Below are 21,140 nucleotides of genomic sequence, written 5' to 3'. Positions count from 1 at the left end.
CTCTAGAAAACCGAGGCTCCAATTGCCAACGGCTAAATTTCAGATCCGCCGCCTCATCTGCGGTCCACATGACAACCCATCTCATCCTCCAAAAATGATGCTTTGACGGCTTGTCAAAGGTGGTAGCATATTCACCTTTGTTGGCCAGCTGAAACCAACCCTCAGCTCCCTTCACCTTCTGGAAGCGTACCAGCCTGAGGAAAGCATTGAAAGACGGCCTCAGGCCCAACAGCTCACACTTCGCAACGTACCCAAGTACGTTCGTCCAGGAATTAGGAGTCAATTGGCAAAGACCGATGCCAAACCCATCCAACTCCTCCTCCACGAAGGGATGGACGGGGAAACGTAGGCCGCTCTTAAAAGCGCCAGCATATATAGGAAACTCCCCGGGGCCCACGTCAAAAATAGTGGACGCCTCGTCCTCTGGAAATCTCATCTCATAGCCAGGACCGGTATTCATGCCGGCCGCATAATTCTCCCCATGCCTTTCTATCCATTTCAACCACTTTGGGTCAGTCCCAAGATGACCCGCACCAACCTGAGCATTCTCTCCCTGGACGCCTCCAGCCACAGCTTGAGGAACTCCAGTCTCCTCCTCCAAAGCTTCTTCACCCCCAGCCTCGCCGTCGCTCTCATCTGGCTCCGACTCCTCGAACGAGTCGGCAGGCTGCTTTGATGAACCAACGTCCTCCATCTCTTCCATCCAAAATTCATCAAAGTGCGTAACCCCTTGACGGGCACCGCTAGTCTCACCACGAGGAGTCCGACTTATCTCCCCTGCCGACACTTTGATGGATCTCCCCCCTGAGAAAGAAGGGTCCATCTGCTGACCCCTAAGCCGCAAGTCAGCAATGTTTGCCGTCTTTTTCGTCCTCGCCATCGTGTCCTGCATAAGACGCAATGGGAGGCCGAACTTAACGACGGGCTTTAAAAAACGGGGGATATTGGTGCGGCGCAGATCAGACCACCATACCCAGAAGTCCCAGCCTTAATGACTCAAGAACCTTAAAAGGAGCACCGACCAAAATAATGGACGGTACCACACTGGACACAACAAAGGTAGTTTAAAAAATTAACGCAAAATAAAGACGAGAAGATTAGGCAATTACCTTAAAAACGTCGGAGATGATGGCGTCGAAGGTGAGCGTCACGAAAAGGAGACGAAGAGCTTGTCCGGTCTGTCCTGCGTCCTAAGAATTGGGCCGAATTGATGAATGCGTCAGAAATCTCTGTAAATTCTCTCTCTAGAAAGCACATAGGTGAATTTTAGAGCGTAAAAAATGAAAAATTTTACCCCCTCACATATATATAGGGAGGGAAGAATAGGGAAAGTCGCCATGTGGCACCTCCTCCTCGTTTCGAGGAGTCTGATTAAGATATCAACGATCAAGAACAGGCAGTACCTGAACTATTTTACGCTACTACCCTTCTTGAGGGGCAAATGATGTGGGTAAAAATACCCCACCTACGTGGCACCAATGGTATGCGACACGTGGCTCCTAATCAATGGTCCGCCGCCCCTTTGGGATGCCACCTAATCAATGGACTGGACTCAACGCTACGTGGAACCTGATACCTCCTCGTCATCATCCAAGGAAAAACTCCCACAACAGTTATATTCGGATACGGAACTTTGGGTCGAATTATGTGGTTCCGACTTTCGAGAACATCTAAAATTTCAAACTGGTCGGCTATGATTAGGGCAATTTATACTCATTTAATTTTGTGTTTGGGGCGGATCATTTGAGTCTAATGTAGAAACCTGGTTAGAGACGATGTTAATTTTCGAACCATTGTCGACTTGTCATATTATATCTTCTTTCATCTAAGCCTTAGATCCCCAAACACTATCCTAAGTCCTAACCGAAACAATCATTCATACCTAAAGAGGATATCAACAAATCGCCATTTAGGAAATACTTCACACGTATTACAAGCAGGAATAAAGTAAGATATTGTAATGTAAAAATTAAATTAGACTCAAAACGAGTTATATAATAATCTAATTGTTCAATATTTCTACTATCCGGGACATCGCCCGGGACACTTAGAGTTCTCAGACTCATGATTAATCATTTAATCTCATACAAAACGCCATTTCATTTTGTATGACTTGCTAATTTGCTATCAACAGTTTGTAGATGACGTCAAACAAATGCGTACGCATTTTAACAGTCTCACTCCACGTCATTTCGAACGAGAAACTAATTTTGCACCGTCTACCCTTTCTTTTTCCCCAAGTCCCACGTTCTACCATTTCAGCATCTCTTCTTCTTCCTCAATCCGTTCCTTAAACCCTAAACCTTCAACAGTCAAACAAAAATGGCATCTTATCCATCTCTCTCTTAACCTCTTCAATCTTCGCCAAAACCTACGAATTCCTTTTCCTCTTTCTCTCTCCTCAATAATGTCTTCTCTAAAACTATCCACCTGCGCAACCATGACGGCGGCAGCGGTGGCGGCCGGCTTTTCATCGGCATCAAATCCCTCTTACGCCGAAGGATCGTCTTGGTTTAATCCTTTCTCTTACTCTCGCTCCTCACCGGAAAATGTCTCCAAATCTGATGGTAAATCTTCTCCGGCGCCGGCGAAGGCGAATAATTCCTCTGACGAAGAACCGAGTGGTATTTCATCTGGATTCAATCCTGAAGCACTTGAGGAAGCCGCAAAAGCTCTCCGTGAATTGAACAGTTCTCCGAATGCTAAAGAAGTTGGTACTTTTAGGTTACTGAATTTTTTAATTTGTACTCCGTATTTTATTTTTGTGTTTGTGTGATTAATTTGTTGTTTGAATGTAGCTACATCGTGTAATGAGGTTGCAAGAGAAAACGAGATTAGCTGAGGTGGAGGTTGATAAAGCAATGATGGAAGTGCATCAAGTTAAGCGTGACATTGTGAGCTTCTTCCCCCAATTCTTAATAAGTATTGTTTAATTGAAACCACGAGCTTCTTCTCCGCATAGCTTAGAATCAATGTGTGAAGTAATTGTAGGAATTTGAAACCAGTAGACTCGTTATGGATTGGAAATGTGTCTTCTATTTATAGGATTTCTTGCTGTCAATCAAGGTTATAAAAATCGCGATTCTACTTTAAATCGGAATGGCCTGTCAAAATCGGATCGTAAAATCCAATCGTTAAATCGTAAGATTCTACAAACTTTGTAGAAATGCCCTTCTATAATCAAATGTGTAAATTATTTATCCATCTTTTAAATAAATAACACTAAGAATTAAACTATTTAGCTAATTCCTTATGTAATAGGCGATAAATGATACTCTAACTTGTTTACGATATTTTATAGAAGGAAAAAACGTGCATATTATATACGGAGTAACAAAACTAATGGCAAATTCAATCATTTTTGGGTAGATAATACATGATAAAACATATGAAAAATACAAGACGAAGCACTTTCAAACAAAGGCTATACTCATCTATGAACAACGTGCATGTCGTTAATGGAGGAGACAACAGAAAATTGATGAAAAAATTAATGGTTTTTGCAAATTGTTAACGGAGGAGTGAGACTGTGGCAGAAAACGAGAGGAAGGAGTGCGTGAGAGGAAGGAATGAGAGTGTGTAGAGTGTGAAAATGAGGGTTAGGGTAAACAAATGAGTTCCTAGGGTTAACAAATGGATGATAGATTATGGGCATGGCCCAAAGTTGAGTAAAAAGCACTTACAAACAAAATCGGTAGAATCGTGTTAAATCGTACGATTCTACGATTCTACCGATTTTGTACGATTCTATAAGCGATTTTTTTTATTCCGATTCTAGGTACGATTTAGATCTTTTGGGCCGAGTAGGATCGTAAAAACGTAAGATTTAGCGATTTAAATCGCGATTTTAATAAACTTGCTGTCAATCCCTAAATAACAGGGTATAGATTGTGGTATCATTCGATACTTCATATTAATTATTAGGAGATATGTTGTTGCCAATTGATTTTAATTTTTGGAGCTGGTATCATTCCAATCTAAACAAAACATTAGTATACAACGGGACTCGGGATTTTGTTCATAATTCATGTGCCATGAGAAATACTTGATTCAGGGTTTTCTGGAAAATGTAAAATAGATAAGGAAGACAAAATAGCACATGCTATTAGTTCTGTCTTGAATGGTAGATTATTCTTGTAATGCCATCTAATCGCAAAGTCGTGTGTCTTCATCTCCAAATTTTGACACTTGAGAGTGAAGGCAGTCGCTTTATCTTGCATCATAAATTCCGTGGAACACTAGAATTAATGTATGATGGTATTCTTCTCGCCTTGACTTCCTCCTTTTATCTCAGTTGAGTTCTTCTAGGAGGGGACTCAGGGGAGTATAGGAGGTGTTAGTGTTACAGCTACTTTAAAAAGCACTTAATGGATTCATCTGTTGCTCAATGTATCGCTTCATCTGTTTGAGTTTCTTTATTTTTTTTGGTGCTCCACTTATTGACCTCTAAGTCTCTAACATTAGGCTATTTAGCATTATTCCCTCTACAACGCCGCCAAAGGGAACTTTTTTATCACCAATTCTATGCTTCCTTGAGAGGAGAAATTTCGCACATTTATCATGACTGTTGCTCCGACCCATATGTCAATTTCATAGGTAGTATACTATTATCGAGTTGTGTATTTATAAACTGTAGAAGCGAAATTTTTTCCATACAACAAAAATGTTTTATTCGCTTCAAGATACTTAACCAGAACAATCTCTTGTTTGGCAGGAGGGACAACAAAATATGGCTGAAGAGCAAAGAAGATTGGTCGAAGAACAGTCCAAGGTGATTGCCCAAGTAAAGCGACAAGAAGATGAAATGGCCAGAAAAAGAATGCAGGTGGATTAAGCACTCTCTTTTTTGCGTAAATATTAGATTATTAAACATGTCGTTGCAGGCTTGCAGCTAATCCTTTGTCTGTCTGCACTGTTTTAGTGTCTTGCTTACCGTTCTTGATTTCTTCTGGATAGGATCTTGATATATTTTACTCAGTTTGTAATTGTATCATATATTCCTATTACTTGAATCAGAGCAATTTCAATTAATTTCTGCATTATGTGCCCATCAGAAAAAAATATATTTATACGGCGAAACTTAGTTTAATGGAGAGTCGTAATACTTGCAGCAAGAACACGAAACTCAAAGGCGAAATAATGCTGATATGGTAAAAATGCAAGAGGCATCTACCCTACGTCAAGAACAAGAAAGGCAGAAAACGGAGGCGCAGATCCAGGACCGACTACGCCAAACCGAACAAGAGAGAGCTAAAATTGAACAGGAGACTATACGGGTCAAGGCCATGGCAGAAGCTGAAGCACGGGCTCATGAAACAAAACTGACCGAGGAATACAACAGGAATGTGCTCATACAAAAGTTGACTGGCGAAAAAGAAAAGTGGCTTGCAGCAATTAATACAACTTTTGGTCATATTGAAGGTAATTATTCCTACTGATGAACAGCTTTGTTTGAATTATTTTCAGACACTAATAGTTGGCCCATTGGATTATGTTCCCCTCCATCTCCCTACCAAAGCTCCGAGTGAACCTGAAATATGCCATGGATTTTTCTTACGTGGGAATGGGCGAATTGTACTGCTTTGGCGGATGGTCTACTTGTTATGATGGAATGTATAGATATATATTCCTGATGTTGTTCCTAAATAATTCTGTTTTTTTGTAAGCCTAAAATGTTGCTTTCCCAGTCTGAAAATCTTTGTGAGTTATGTGGCATTCTTTCATGTTCATGTCAGGCTGAAATCCCGGTGGATCTTAATGAATGCCTAGCCAAAGTGTGTTGCTTTAGACATCAATAAGACGTGGGAAGTAATGATTTTGTCTATATTATTTAGAGATAATTTAGAATAAAGTTCATTTTAGCTAATATAGACGTAAAATGAACTTGTTTGTTTGGTTTGGCTATCAAAGTGCCAATATATTACATAATGTTTGAAGCCTATCTCAATTTAGTGGATGTGTAAATTGTAGCATTTGTCTTGAGTAAAATAACTGCTTGTAGCATGTAATTCAATATCACTAGGGTAGTGTTGTACGGAGTATAACAGGATTCTCTTTATGCTGAATAACTATTTTGGCATTTAAATTTGTTCTATACTTCTATGGCTCGAGGGCTCTCTCTTTCCTCGGAAACAGAAATTTATTTACAATTTACATCTAAAATGTGATGAGTTCATGCATTTGTTATGATAGAGTGATTGACTACTGTCTTGAATAGTTGGATGAAAATTGGATTTCTAATAATGCAAGGCTTTTGGTTTGGGCTTTATTTTACAAGTGGATGAATAAAGAGGGGATAATATCTACACCCCAAGGGGGCAAGGGGGTTACTTCAGATATTGCATGTTTTTGCTGCCAGTTTCTGGTATTAACTTGCCTCATCTTGTTATTCTGATGCTTGGCATGCTCCCATATAGTTCCCCTTGAAGGCTGATTATGGCTGTCCCTTTTATGTTGTTCTAGAATAGTTTAGCCCTTTTTCATTTAATATGCTGTAATTACAATAATTTTCTTACATACATTTTTGACTGCTTTCGCAGGGGGTCTTAGGGAATTATTGAATGATAGGAGTAAGCTATTTATGACAGTTGGTGGTGTCACTGCTCTTGCTGCAGGAGTTTACACAACTAGGTATCTACCTCTAACCTTGCTACTTATATATGTTACTAATTGTTTGTACAGGCAGATTTTTTTAAAACATATCCCATTCTTTTCATGCATAAGTTTCCTTGCAAAAGGATCTTAGGTTCATTTATTGCTTTATAAAGGAGTTGTGGGAATAGAAACACTATAATAACGCTCTATATGGTTTGTGATTAATTGAATTTTGGCCATAGAATCTCCAACATGTTCAAGGGAACCTTAATTTAACATGTCCTTGCATATCAAGTAGCTTCTGTAGGCGGCTGGCAGATTTCTTGCTGTATGTGGTCGATAGTCATATAGTCAGACACCTATGTTTTCCCTGTATACAAAGAAATAAGTGGTGCCATGATGAAACCTTCCTTGGTGGTGTGAAAAGTAGAGAAGGCTAGCCACTTGCAAGCTTTCCTTTTATGGAAGGAAACCTCCCCTTAAAATTCAATTTAAAAAAATTATTTTCTGAAAAGTTTGACCTGTTGACCCTCTAACTAGTCCGAAACCATCTGTCACTGATTTACTGGAATTAAAATTACCATTTCGATGACTTTAGAGTCTGAGTTTTCAAAATTACCATTTGTTCAGCCCCCAAGTTTGAGCGTCCAGTGTATACAGCTCTAGACCCAGCTTCTATATATGCTTACTGATTGATCACTGTACCAAAGTTTATTTTCCAGAAAAATGTATTAATGATGATCAAATTACATATTTCAATGTTAAACATTAACATTACCCGTGTATCTAAAGAGGCTCCTTTCCTGATGGGGTAAGGGGATCTTTGTATGTAGTTCTATGCTTGCCCTTGCAGAGAGAATGTTTCCATTTGGCTCTTGAATTAATGTACTCCTACGGCCTGTCACTTAATTACCACTATGAAACACAAACTGTTTAATGAACCTTTTTAGTTTAATTTGTTATTTTTAAAGTCAATAGATAGAGAGCCTTTTATCCCATTGGAGTTGGATATAAGCTCTGAGGAGTATTATGCAAATCACTTAGAAAACAATATTGGTTGTAACTTGTAAGAACAGATAAATATGTGCAAGGAATATGCACAGTTTCCACTATACAGCACAGTGTAGTAGCTCTATGCACCCAAGGCTTCTTTTTGCTCATTTAGAGCTCCAAAAAAGTCCTAGAAAATAGCCTGGTGTACGTATACCAAGAACGGTGACTGGGTGTGTAATGGACACTCTCCGAAATAAGTGAATAATATCAGCAACTAATAGTTGTTTGCCTGATGAGGATCTTCGCAGACACAGCACTACAAGCCGAGTGCTATGCAATATGGTGGGGGATCCAAAAGGCAACCTTGATCTCTCGTAGTGTGATCATCAAGTCGGACTGCAAGGAGGCAGTGGAAGCAATTAAAGATCCATCATCAGCTAGACAGCTACCCTCAATATCTCAAGCATTATTTTGGATATTAGAAATTTAGCTTTAAACCTAGATTATTTTGTTTGTTTGAAAGTAAGTAGGGAACAAGTCTCTAAAGCCCATGATCTTGCCCATCAAGAAAGAATGGGCCACTGTTGTTTCTTGTGTTTTGCTATAGCTGTCAAAAAAGAAAATAAAAGAGAGTTGTTTGCCTGAAATATGTGAAGCTTTTTAGAGAAAGGAAACCTCTACTGATGAATAGTTCACCCAAGGCGAAGGGATAATTGTTTGGAATTTGGTCAAACTATCTATTAGAATATAAAGGTCTAAAAGATGTTTTCAACTTTGAAGTTAAGTGAACTTATCTGCCTTCATTGGTCTGCTTGAGGTTTCCTTTTAACATCTATTGGTTTTGCAGAGAAGGTGCTAGAGTTTCGTGGGGTTACATCAATCGCATTCTAGGCCAACCATCCTTGATCAGAGAGTCATCAATGTCCAAATTCCCCTGGTCAGCACTTGCTTCACGAGGGAGGCAAAATCTGTTCAACAATGCTATAGTTGCTGGACCGGCCAAAGGTTCAACAGTTAGATCTGGATTTGAAAATGTTGTTCTTCATCCATCACTACAGCGGAGAATTGAGCAACTTGCACGAGCTACAGCTAACACCAAATCTCACCAAGCACCCTTTCGTAACATGCTTTTCTATGGGCCTCCAGGGACAGGCAAAACTCTGGTCGCGAGAGAAATAGCCAGAAAGTCGGTAAGTCTTGTGTCATACATACAAAGAAAGTTTATTTGTCCTAATAGCTATATGCCTATACCTTTTGTCTATGTTATGCTCTGTACGTATAGAATTTTCTAGCATGCTGGGTCTTCCGATTTTGAGCCTGTGTCAGTAGTGTATATAAAATTATAAATTATGCTGGCAGATGTTCCAAATGATCTGTATGTATATAGGCGCATTTGTTGTTAGTGGAGGGGTTCTTCTTTTATACATGTAACACATTCTCTCGTGCAATATCAGACCCTAGACTAACGTCTCAATTATCTCTCACTCCCCCTTCTTTCCCCCCGATTTATGGGACAATGGTTTGTCTGTGTGCGCCGTGCGCGTGATGTGCGTTAGATCATGCTTTTAAGAACATGGTTAGCAAATGTACGTGTGTCAGTGTGTGAAAATTTGTTGGATGCTTACGTCTTATCACTAGGATAACCATTAAAGGCTGGCAAATGGTTGTATGGAACACTTGATACTAATACCAGAAGATGGCAGGACCGTATTTTTGTTTGTGGTTTATTATTAAGCCGCTTGAGTTTCCTTTTACCACGTTGAGGAAGATAAAGTCAAGTCTGTAATGCCTCTACACAATGATGTTTGAAATCATTTGATAGTATTATTTCACTTATCCACCATCTTAACTTCAAGCATTGAACAGGGGTTAGATTATGCCATGATGACTGGAGGAGATGTTGCACCTTTGGGTCCACAAGCTGTTACCAAGATCCATGAAATATTTGACTGGGCTAAAACTTCGAAGAAAGGGTTGTTACTTTTCATTGATGAGGCTGATGCGTTCCTTTGTGAGTAAGTGAATCTTTGTCTCTGTTGCTTCGTGACTTGTTGTTCAAGAAAATTGGTAGAATAATGTCCATTCCCAAGAACGGGTAAAGCGACAAATTGCTTATGGAAATATGTAAGCAGATAACTCTAGAAGTATCCAACCTGGAAGACCTGTATACTGAATGGGTGAAGTGGGTAGACTTGTATACTGCATGGATTAAGTGGGTGCCTCCATGAAGGGCATACTTATTCACGACCTTTTCCTTCTGGTTCTTGGGGAGGAGAGTGAGAGTCTGAGAGATGACCGAAAAAGAAATGACTTAGGCTCTCTTTTGTTCACATTATTTCCACTTATTTTAGGAAAAATAAGTTCAGATAAGTCAAGTTCAGATAAGTTCAAATAAGACAAGTTAAGGGTTGACCAAGTACAATTTATAACTAAAATAAGTTTGATAAGTTGATAAGATAAGTTCAGAAAAGTAAGTGTTAAATCAGGTGAATAGAACGCACCCTTAGATGACCTATGATTGAAAAATAAAGGATTTTTTCTTGATTCCTCCAAGTGTGATGTTTTATATTCTCCTGCTCTACTGTAGACGAAACAGCACATATATGAGTGAAGCTCAGCGAAGTGCTCTCAATGCGTTGCTTTTCCGGACAGGAGATCAGTCAAGAGACATAGTTCTCGTACTTGCCACCAACAGACCAGGTGATCTTGATAGTGCTGTCACTGACCGAATTGATGATGTCATTGAATTTCCACTTCCCGGGGAAGAGGAACGGTACAAGCTGCTGAACCTCTATTTGAACAAATACCTTTCTGATGGCGACACCAACACCAACGCTAAGTGGGGCCCGGTATTTAAAATCAGAAAGAAACCTCAAAGTATAACTGTTAAAGATCTCTCCGAAGAAGTTATTCGTGAAGCTGCCAAGAAGACAGAAGGGTTTTCAGGCCGTGAGATAGCGAAGCTCATGGCTAGTGTTCAAGCGGCTGTTTACGGGCGGCCAGATTGCGCGTTGGACTCGGAATTATTCAAGGAAATTGTGGATTACAAGGTATCTGAGCACCATCAGAGAATAAAGCTGGCTACTGAAAGTATGCAACTTGCTTAATTACTTTACTTACTTAACTGCTATTATTCCTGTCCTTTGATCATAAGGGGTAATTTCTTTGAATGAGGTGGTGAATTGTTATACATGTAGCTGTAAATTTGTTCACTAGGGAGTTACAGATTCTTTTGAAATCTGACTTGACAAGGTAAAAAAAAAGAACCCTTGAGTGGATTCTCATATTTCAATTGGCGGCGAAAGCTTGAAGCAAAATGGCTAATTGTTGATTTGTGGGATAAGATTCCAATTGATGAGGGGACATGACATTGTTACAAAGTTCAAAAAAAATTCCTCCTATTTTTGGGGTAATGTAAGAAATTGATTGGAAATGGAGGTGTGCCTGATTGTTTATGAATGGTTGAAGATTTCATTCAGTGGTCAGTGGTCAGTGGCAGTTTTATTACCAGTCTGTAGTAGCAATTCTATACCTGTTCCATTTTGTGTTGTATATGCGAGTTTCCTATCTCTTGAATATGGTTAGATCCCTACTATGTTGAAGGCTTTTGGACAAGTGCACAATAAGTAAGTGCACAACGAGTTCATACTTACTCTGTTCTCTTTGCACTTTATTTTGGCACATTTATTAAGAAAATGTGACAAAGCGAAGGAAGATAATAGACAATAGTGCCCTCACCCATTAACACATCCACGTACGTTGGACCTGTTAAAAATCGACCTGACTTGAAAATTGACCCGAACTCGACCCGAAAATACTGGGTTTTGAACAAAATTTTGTGACATGTAATCCGATTTTATCTGAACTCGAGAAACCCGAAAAGTAATGGGTTAAAATCCGACTGAACTCATTCTTGACCTGATCGATTGAAAATCATTGTATTTATAGCAACATATGAGATTATGACTTTAAGCATAGTAAACACGTTTTTACTATTGTTGGGTATAATATGATTTTAATTTGAATCAAACGTCATTTTATATTTGAATTTGACTTGTGTAGGAAAATTTGTCAAGTTGTGCCCGTATTTTATGTATTTATTACCTAAATTTATGAAAATATAATGTGCGTTTTAAAATCTCTCAACTCGTTGGGTCGATCGGAACCCTAAAGTTCTGGGTCTTGAACAAGCATTTGTAACCCAAATCCAGTGACCGGCCTTGAATTTTTTTATTATCCAAGATGCTTACGTACCAAATAAAGTGATTATTTTTTACTTTTTTGGATCAAGCCAAACGTAGTTTAAAATTATTTGCAATTTATTTTTGTAATGCAGTTTAGGCTCGTGCTTAGGAGCTTTGAGGTCGATCTTTTTCACCTTTGCCCCCAAAGTGTTAGGTTATGATACATATGACAATTCATAAATCATGCGGAAAAACCATTTAGCCAGGAATACATATTATTTACACATAATCATATAGCATAGTTTAGAAACATACTCTTTGTTGTGTGCCTTCCCTAGCTGCGCCCGAACCGAACAAGAACAAGTCTTTAGGACTCCAAGTGTCGTCCCTCCGCAGATAGTCCACAGCACGTCCGGATCCGCCTTAAGATTGACCAACTAGAATCGCCCTTAAGGTACTAAAAATTTCGGCACTTTTAGGCAAGGAATGTGTCTGAATTTTTCTCTCAAAAACTCACTTTGAATACTTGAAAACTTGTTATAAATTGTGAACCCAGGCCACATATTTATAGGGGTATGGAAAGAGAATTGGAATCCTATTAGGATACGAATTAATTAAATTAGAATCCTAATGAAACTCTTATTTAATTAATTTATCAAATAGATTTAGGAATTTAATCATTAAACGAATCCTGTACGTTTTAGGTTTCGTATGTGAACACAAACACCCACGCACGCACAGCAGCCCACGAGGGGCGCCATGCGCGCGCGCGCACAGCCCGAGCATCGCAGCCCACGACTGCCGCAGCCTTGGGCGCGCGCTGGGCCTGCCTTGCGGTGGGCCTGGCGCAGCCTTGGGCTGGCGTGTTGTGGTGCGCGTTTCCCTTGCTGGACGTGGGCCTGGCTTCGTGCTGGGCCTTCGTCTAGCAAACTCGTCCGATGCTAATTCGTACGACGCGCTTCTGATTAATTTTCCGATTCCGGAATTCATTTCCGATACGAATAATATTTAACATTTCCGATTCCGGAATTAATTTCCGTTTCGAACAAATATTTAATATTTCCGTTTCCGGAATTATTTTCCGTTTCCGATAATATTTCCGATTCAGACAATATTTCCGTTTCCGGCAATATTTCCGATTCCGGCAATATTTCCATTTCCGATAATATTTTCCGATACGTACCATGTTTCCGTTTCCGGTAACATCTACGACTTGAATAATATTTAAATTTCCGATACGATCCATATTTCCGTTTCCGGCAATATCATCGTTTCCGGAGTATTCATTTCTTGCTTGTGACGATCTCAGCTCACACTGAAACCAAGATCCGTCGATTCCGAATATCCATAGATGGAGTATTTAATGCCATTAAATACTTGATTCGTTTACGTACTATTTGTGTGACCCTACGGGTTCAGTCAAGAGTAAGCTGTGGATTAGTATCATTAATTCCACTTGAACTGAAGCGGCCTCTAGCTAGGCATTCAGCTCACTTGATCTCACTGAATTATTAACTTGTTAATTAATACCGAACCGCATTTATTAGACTTATCATTGAATGCATACTTGGACCAAGGGCATTATTTCCTTCAGTCTCCCACTTGTCCTTAGGGACAAGTGTGCATTTCCTAATTCCTTTGTCGCTCGATGCTTGCTCTTGAACATAAGGTAAGAGTTGTCATCCTTATTATGTCCAGAGGTGTTCCTCGGTTTCAGAGTTCAACTGATCAAATAAACAGATAATCATAGCCTATGATTCATCCGAGCACGGCCATGCATTTCACAGTTTCTAGCTCTCCGAGTGGCCTTGTACAACTTTTAAGCATCTCATCCCGATTTATGGGAGGACAATCCCAATCTTGCGATCTTGAGATTAGACTTCGTTTGATAGGTGATTACCTGAGCGTTGCCTTTATAGCCTCCTTTTACGGTGCGACGGTTGGTCAACGTCAAAGCAACCAGTTGTCAAACAAGTAATCTCAAATCACTCAGGTATTGAGGATTTAGTGTCTAATAATTTTATTGAAATTTACTTATGACAGATTTTCATCTCTTACAGTAAAATTTCATAGGTCTTGTCCGATACTAGTCTTCACAAAGTAAGTATCTATGCAAATGATTATGACATTGCCATGTCCACATAGTTCAAGAAACAGAACTACTAGTCATCTTGCATTCTAATCGTCTAACGTTTTCTATGCGTCCAATTTTATAGAAAACTCCGACTAGGGACCATTTTCAACCTTTGACATTCAAGTTCACTTGATAGACATTTCTTAGTCACAGGACTGGTCCTGACAGTCTATCTTGAATATATCGTCAAATTGAAGAGACTCATCATTTAATAAACCACAAATTAAATGGAAAAATGAATTCTCTTCATTTATTGTGAATGATTAACCAATAATGTTTTACAAAGATTTAAACTCTAAAACTTTAAAACATTAAACAGAGACATCAAAGCCATTCTCCAATATGCTTGATTCCCATAGCTGCAGTGTGCGAGTTGTGCTTCGCCTGCGGCAGAGGTTTAGTCAATGGATCTGATATGTTGTCATCAGTTCCAATTTTGCTTATCTCGACTTCTTTTCTTTCAACGAACTCTCGTAGAAGGTGAAATCTACGAAGTACATGCTTGACTCTCTGGTGGTGTCTAGGCTCCTTTGCCTGTGCAATAGCTCCGTTATTATCACAATACAGGGCTATTGGTCCTTTAATGGAGGGGACTACACCAAGTTCACCTATGAACTTCCTTAGCCATATAGCTTCCTTTGCTGCTTCATGTGCAGCAATGTACTCCGCTTCAGTTGTAGAATCCGCAATGGTGCTTTGCTTAGCACTTTTCCAGCTTACTGCTCCTCCGTTGAGGCAGAAGACAAACCCAGACTGTGATCTGAAATCATCTTTGTCGGTTTGGAAACTAGCGTCCGTATAGCCTTTAACAATTAATTCATCATCTCCACCATAGACCAGGAAGTCATCTTTGTGCCTTTTCAGGTACTTCAGAATATTCTTGGCAGCAGTCCAATGCGCCTCCCCTGGGTCTGACTGGTATCTGCTCGTAGCACTAAGTGCATACGCAACATCCGGGCATGTACATATCATAGCATACATTATTGAACCAATCAATGATGCATATGGAATCCCATTCATTCGTCTACGCTCATCAAGTGTTTTTGGGCACTGAGTCTTGCTTAGAGTCATTCCATGAGACATGGGTAGGTAGCCTCGCTTGGAGTCCTCCATCTTGAACCTATCAAGCACCTTATTGATATAAGTGCTTTGACTAAGTCCAATCATCCTTTTAGATCTATCTCTGTAAATCTTGATGCCCAATATGTACTGTGCTTCTCCTAGATCTTTCATCGAAAAACATTTCCCAAGCCAAATCTTGACAGAGTTCAACATAGGAATGTTATTTCCGATAAGTAATATGTCGTCGACATATAATACTAGGAAAGCAATTTTGCTCCCACTGACCTTCTTGTATACACAAGATTCGTCTGTGTTCTTGATGAAACCAAAGTCACTGACTGCTTCATCAAAACGTATATTCCAGCTCCTGGATGCCTGCTTCAATCCGTAGATTGACTTCTTTAGCTTGCATACCTTTTTAGCATTCTTTGGATCCTCAAAACCTTCAGGCTGTGTTATAAACACAGTTTCTGTTAAAACGCCGTTTAAGAAAGCAGTTTTGACATCCATCTGCCATATTTCGTAATCGTAATATGCAGCGATTGCTAACATTATCCGAATAGACTTTAGCATTGCAACTGGTGAAAAGGTTTCATCGTAATCCACACCGTGGGCTTGCCTGTAACCTTTTGCAACCAATCTAGCTTTGAAAACTTCAAGTTTCCCATCCTTGTCCTTTTTCAGTTTGAAAACCTATTTGCTTCCAATGGCTTGGTAGCCATCTGGCAAATCGACCAAATCCCATACTTGGTTTTCAGACATGGAGTCTAATTCAGATTGCATGGCTTCTTGCCATTGCTTGGAGCTAGGGCTCGTCATAGCTTGTTTGTAAGTCGCAGGTTCATCACTTTCAAGTAATAGAACGTCATAGCTCTCGTTCGTCAAAATACCTAAGTACCTTTCCGGTTGAGATCTATATCTTTGCGATCTACGCGGGGTAACATTTCTAGTTTGACCATGATTCTCACCAGATTCTTCTAAAGATCTCTGAGTTTCATCCTGAATGTCATCTTGAGCATTCTCTAGAGTTTGTTGTTCGACTCGAATTTCTTCGAGGTCTACTTTTCTCCCACTTGTCATTTTGGAAATGTGATCTTTCTCCAAAAAGACACCATCTCGAGCAACAAACACCTTGTTCTCAGATGTATTGTAGAAGTAATACCCCTTTGTTTCCTTTGGATAGCCCACAAGGATACATTTGTCAGATTTTGGATGAAGTTTGTCTGAAATTAATCGTTTGACGTATACTTCACATCCCCAAATCTTAAGAAAAGACACATTTGGAGGCTTTCCAAACCATAATTCGTATGGAGTCTTTTCGACAGCTTTAGACGGAGCTCTATTTATAGTGAGTGCAGCTGTATTTAGTGCATGTCTCCAAAATTCTAATGGAAGTTCGGCCTGACCCATCATTGACCTGACCATGTCTAGCAAGGTTCTGTTCCTCCGTTCCGACACACCGTTCCATTGTGGTGTTCCTGGAGGAGTCAATTCTGATAGAATTCCACATTCTTTCAGATGGTCATCAAATTCATAGCTCAGATATTCACCGCCTCTATCAGACCGCAGTGCCTTAATCTTCTTGCCTAATTGATTCTCTACTTCACTCTGAAATTCCTTGAATTTGTCAAAGGATTCAGACTTATGCTTCATTAGGTAGACATAACCATATCTACTGAAGTCATCAGTGAAAGTGATAAAGTAGCTGAAACCACCTCTAGCATTTGTACTCATTGGTCCACATACATCTGTATGGATTAAACCCAATAGTTCATTTGCTCTTTCTCCAACTTTAGAGAAAGGTTGCTTTGTCATTTTGCCAAGTAAACATGATTCGCATTTACCATAATCCTCTAAGTCAAATGGTTCTAGAATTCCTTCCTTTTGAAGTCTTTCTAAGCGTTTCAAGTTTATATGGCCTAATCGACAATGCCACAGATAGGTGAGATCTGAATCATCCTTTTTGGCCTTTTTGGTATTTATGTTATATACTTGTTTGTCGTGATCTAATAAATAAAGTCCATTGACTAATCTAGCAGATCCATAAAACATCTCTTTAAAATAAAACGAACAACTATTGTCTTTTATTAAAAAGGAAAATCCCTTAGCATCTAAGCAAGAAACTGAAATGATGTTTTTAGTAAGACTTGGAACATGGAAACATTCTTCCAGTTCCAAAACTAGCCCGGAGGGCAACGACAAATAGTAAGTTCCTACAGCTAATGCAGCAATCCGTGCTCCATTTCCCACTCGTAGGTCGACTTCACCCTTGCTTAACTTTCTACTTCTTCTTAGTCCCTGTGGATTGGAACATAAGTGTGAGCCACAACCTGTATCTAATACCCAAGAAGTTGAATTAGCAAGTATACAGTCTATAACGAAAAATACCTGAAGATGGAACGACTGTTCCGTTCTTCTGATCTTCCTTTAGCTTCAAGCAATCTCTCTTCCAATGCCCCTTCTTCTTGCAGTAGAAGCATTCGGATTCAGAAGTGGGTTGACTGACCTTCCTCTTTACAGATTTGGCGCCAGTTTGCTTAGTTGGGCTGGCCTTGTTGCCACCTTTCTTAGCATTCCTTTTCTTTCCAGATTTTTTGAACTTGCCCCCACGCACCATAAGCACATCCTGCTTATCACTTTTGAGCGTCTTTTCAGCGGTCTTCAGCATACCGTGAAGCTCAGTGAGCGTTTTGTCCAGACTATTCATACTGTAGTTCAGTTTGAATTGATCATACCCGCTATGGAGAGAATGGAGGATGGTGTCTATAGCCATTTCCTGAGAAAATTGCTGATCCAGCCGACTCATATTCTCAATGAGTCCAATCATTTTGAGAACATGTGGACTTACGGGCTCGCCTTTCTTAAGCTTGGTCTCAAGAATTTGCCTATGAGTCTCGAATCTTTCGACTCGAGCCAGATCTTGGAACATGTTCTTTAACTCACTGATGATTGTGAAAGCATCTGAGTTGATGAACGTTTTCTGCAGATCCGCACTCATGGTGGCGAGCATTAGACATTTCACATCCTTGTTGGCATCAATCCAACGATTGAGGGCTGCCTGAGTGACCCCGTCGCCTGCGGCTTCGGGCATCGCCTCTTCTAGGACATACTCCTTTTCTTCCTGCATAAGAACTATTTGCAAGTTCCTTTGCCAGTCAAGGAAGTTTTTCCTGTTCAACTTCTCCTTTTCGAGAATTGATCGAATGTTGAATGAATTGTTGTTTTCCATTTTAAAAAACTACAATTGAAAAGAATAAACAAATAAATAACCATTCACAGTTTCTCTTAATAAACTTAAATTCTAGCATACATGCATAATTCAATGTTTATTAAGCATTTTATTCAAGTTATGTGTTCCGGCAGGTGTGAATAAAATGATTCCAAGATCCTAAAATCATTGAAGAACTAAGCACAGTTTGTCGACTTAATCCTAAAACATCTTAGGTAAGCAAAAGCCTTTTGCTAATAGTCTAGAAACTATTCTTGGTTGATAGGTACGTCTAAGAACTTATTAGGTAAACCTATCGATTTTGCCACGACATAAAAGGACTCCTTACTTATATCGTTGAGTTTCACCAAAACTAACATGTACTCACAATTATTTGTGTACCTTGCCCCTTTAGGACCAATAAGTAACACCTCGCTGAGCGAAAACTATTACTAGATTGATGTAAAGGATATCCAAGCAAGTGTATATTTTGGCATGGCACCTTTTAACTCAATTTTTAAGTTTGGAACTTAAGGCTCTTACTATGTTAGTTAGATTTTAAGTGAACTAAAATCCTTAATCATGCAACATAATCAAGCTTTTGATCTCATGCATTTTAAGACATATTTAAAAGCAATAAATAACTTAAAACATGCATAAGATAAATGTGATCTAGTATGGCCCGACTTCATCTTGAAGCTTTGACTTCAAAGTCCGTCTTGAAAATCTCCGTGGGAGGCACCATTTTCTTCAAATAGGATAAGCTATAATTAAAACTAAATACAACTATTTGATGGTACGCAGACCATATTTGAATTGAAAAACGACTTTGGTACTTTAGACCAATTACATTCAAATTAATGGTACGCAGACCATATTTTCTATCCTATTTGGGCCATACTAGTCACTTCATAACCTGCAAAACAGTACATATACAATATATATACCATTCACCCATTTATTATCATGAATGGCCCACATAGCTGGTTAGTAAAACACATTATGCATCACGTAAACATTTGCAGCAATTAATCAAGGGCACCAATAATCTACCAATTATTCAGTCCTTATTAATTCTAATCAAGTTGTTTTAACCTTAAGGATTTGTAGACCTAATCAAGAGTTTATGACTAAAAAGGGCTCCCACTCAAACCAATAAATTCATATGCTTTACTAATTTTAAACATAAAAATGTATTTCTAGTCTAACCGGAAACATACAAATTTAATTAAAATTTAAAGCTCATATAAATTTATAATTGAATCCAAAAAGTTTAATTTAATTTCAGTCGTATTTAAATTAATTCATGATTTTAATTTTAGTAAAATAATTAGAATAAAATAAAATTTATTATAATTACAATATTCAAAATTAAAATCCAAGAAAATAATTTAAATTATTAATTTTAAAATTAATTAAAATTACGTAAACTGAAAATTTCAAATTAAACATTCAAAACGATCTAATCGCAACGCAAACACCCTACGCATCGCACGCCCATGGGCCACACGCACACAGCCATCGCTGGCCATGTGCGCGCAGCCCATGCGCTGCGTCGCATAGCTGCTGCTTCTACCCTTCGCAAGCAATTGCGCGAGTTGGTGCTCGCTGCGCGCGCGCCAGCGCTCGATGCACGCGAGCCATCGCTCGCTGTGCGCGCTCGCCAGCGCTCGATGTGCACGCTCGCCAGCGCTCGCTGTGCGCGCTCGTCAGCGCTCGCTGCGCGCGCTCGCTTGTGCGAGCTCGCCAGCGCTCGCTTGATGCGAGCCAGCGCTCGCTGCGCGAGGCATCGACGCTGGGCGCAGCACTCGTGGCACGCAAGCTTGCGCTCGCTGCGCGCGAGGCTGCGCGCGCTTGCGCGAGGCAGTGCGCGTTGTGGCGCAGCTTGCTTGCTGCCCACACGCGACTGCCGTGCCTTGCCTTTGCCCATTGCCCATTCGTCCATTGCTCATAGCCCACGACACAAGGCAGGGCTGCTGCCTTGTGCTCGTGCACCATGCCCTTGCTCATTGCATTCGTGCCGCATGGGCGACGAGCTCCCTTGCTCGTCGTCGCATGCCCGCACTATACAACACCTCTTAAGGGTAACACGTAGCGTCCATTGCTTTGTGCGTGCAAGTTATATTAACGAATCGCATAAAATTTAAAAATTTATATTTAAAATTAATGACAAATTAATAAATAATATTAATTTCATAATTTTAGGGCGAAAAATCGAAAATTTATTATTCAATTGATTTCCGATTAACATGGATTCAAGTCTAGGTCATAAAAATTTAAAATTTATCATAAAATTTACAATTTTTATGGTGGTTTTTAATCATAGGTATCTAATTAAATTATAATTAATTATGAAAATCAAATTAATTCTAAATTATTCTAATTTTCAACAAATTAATCATAATTACAAATTAGATTGCATAATTAACAAGGCTAGGCATTCAAACTTGTTAAACATATACAGTAGGTCAATCAAAAATTCAAGATTTATCAACAAGAATCGCAAATATTTAATTTAACATCTTAAATTTACGAAATTTTGCATTCGAAAAACTAAAACCTTCGAAAAGTCATAGTTAGGCTTCGAATTTGAGAATTCTGGGTTCGGCAGAAAAATATTATTTTTGTCAAAATTTTAGAATGCCTTTTACATGCGGAATTGACACAAAAATCACTCGATTTGGATGAGTAACGAAGAAACTGCCGAAAAACTGCGTACGTATAATTAAATAAACGCAATTTGCAATTAATTAACAATTACGAAAATTAATCACCCCTTTTAATTCTTGCAAATTTGTAATATTTAACCATGTTTATGCAATTTAGATTATGAAAATAATGAGAGGCTCGTGATACCACTGTCAGGTTATGATACATATGACAATTCATAAATCATGCGGAAAAACCATTTAGCCAGGAATACATATTATTTACACATAATCATATAGCATAGTTTAGATGCATA

The 21,140-nt window shown here is 39.2% G+C and overlaps 1 protein-coding gene across 1 annotated transcript; it reads left to right on the top strand.

The window, feature by feature from the left end:
• The first annotated feature begins 2,179 nt into the window (after nt 1–2,179).
• Nucleotides 2,180–11,072, top strand: LOC110800866 (uncharacterized). The gene is made up of 8 exons (XM_022006191.2): nt 2,180–2,710; nt 2,799–2,894; nt 4,715–4,825; nt 5,112–5,421; nt 6,540–6,630; nt 8,435–8,777; nt 9,454–9,602; nt 10,175–11,072. The coding sequence occupies exons 1-8, from the start codon at nt 2,408–2,410 to the stop codon at nt 10,692–10,694; spliced, it is 1,923 nt and encodes a 640-aa protein (XP_021861883.1). The 5' UTR covers nt 2,180–2,407; the 3' UTR covers nt 10,695–11,072.
• The last annotated feature ends 10,068 nt before the right edge of the window (nt 11,073–21,140 follow it).

The sequence above is a fragment of the Spinacia oleracea genome, chromosome 3 (genome assembly GCF_020520425.1).
Source record: "Spinacia oleracea cultivar Varoflay chromosome 3, BTI_SOV_V1, whole genome shotgun sequence".
Lineage (NCBI taxonomy): Eukaryota > Viridiplantae > Streptophyta > Magnoliopsida > Caryophyllales > Amaranthaceae > Spinacia > Spinacia oleracea.
This window is presented reverse-complemented; position numbering and strand designations above follow the sequence as displayed.

Coding starts and splice junctions, on each gene's coding strand:
- LOC110800866 (XM_022006191.2), top strand. CDS start 2,408: ATGTCTTCTCTAAAACTATCCACCTGCGCAACCATGACGGCGGCAGCG. Junction 2,711..2,798: donor GTTCTCCGAATGCTAAAGAA/GTTGGTACTTTT, acceptor GTTTGAATGTAG/CTACATCGTGTAATGAGGTT. Junction 9,603..10,174: donor GCTGATGCGTTCCTTTGTGA/GTAAGTGAATCT, acceptor GCTCTACTGTAG/ACGAAACAGCACATATATGA.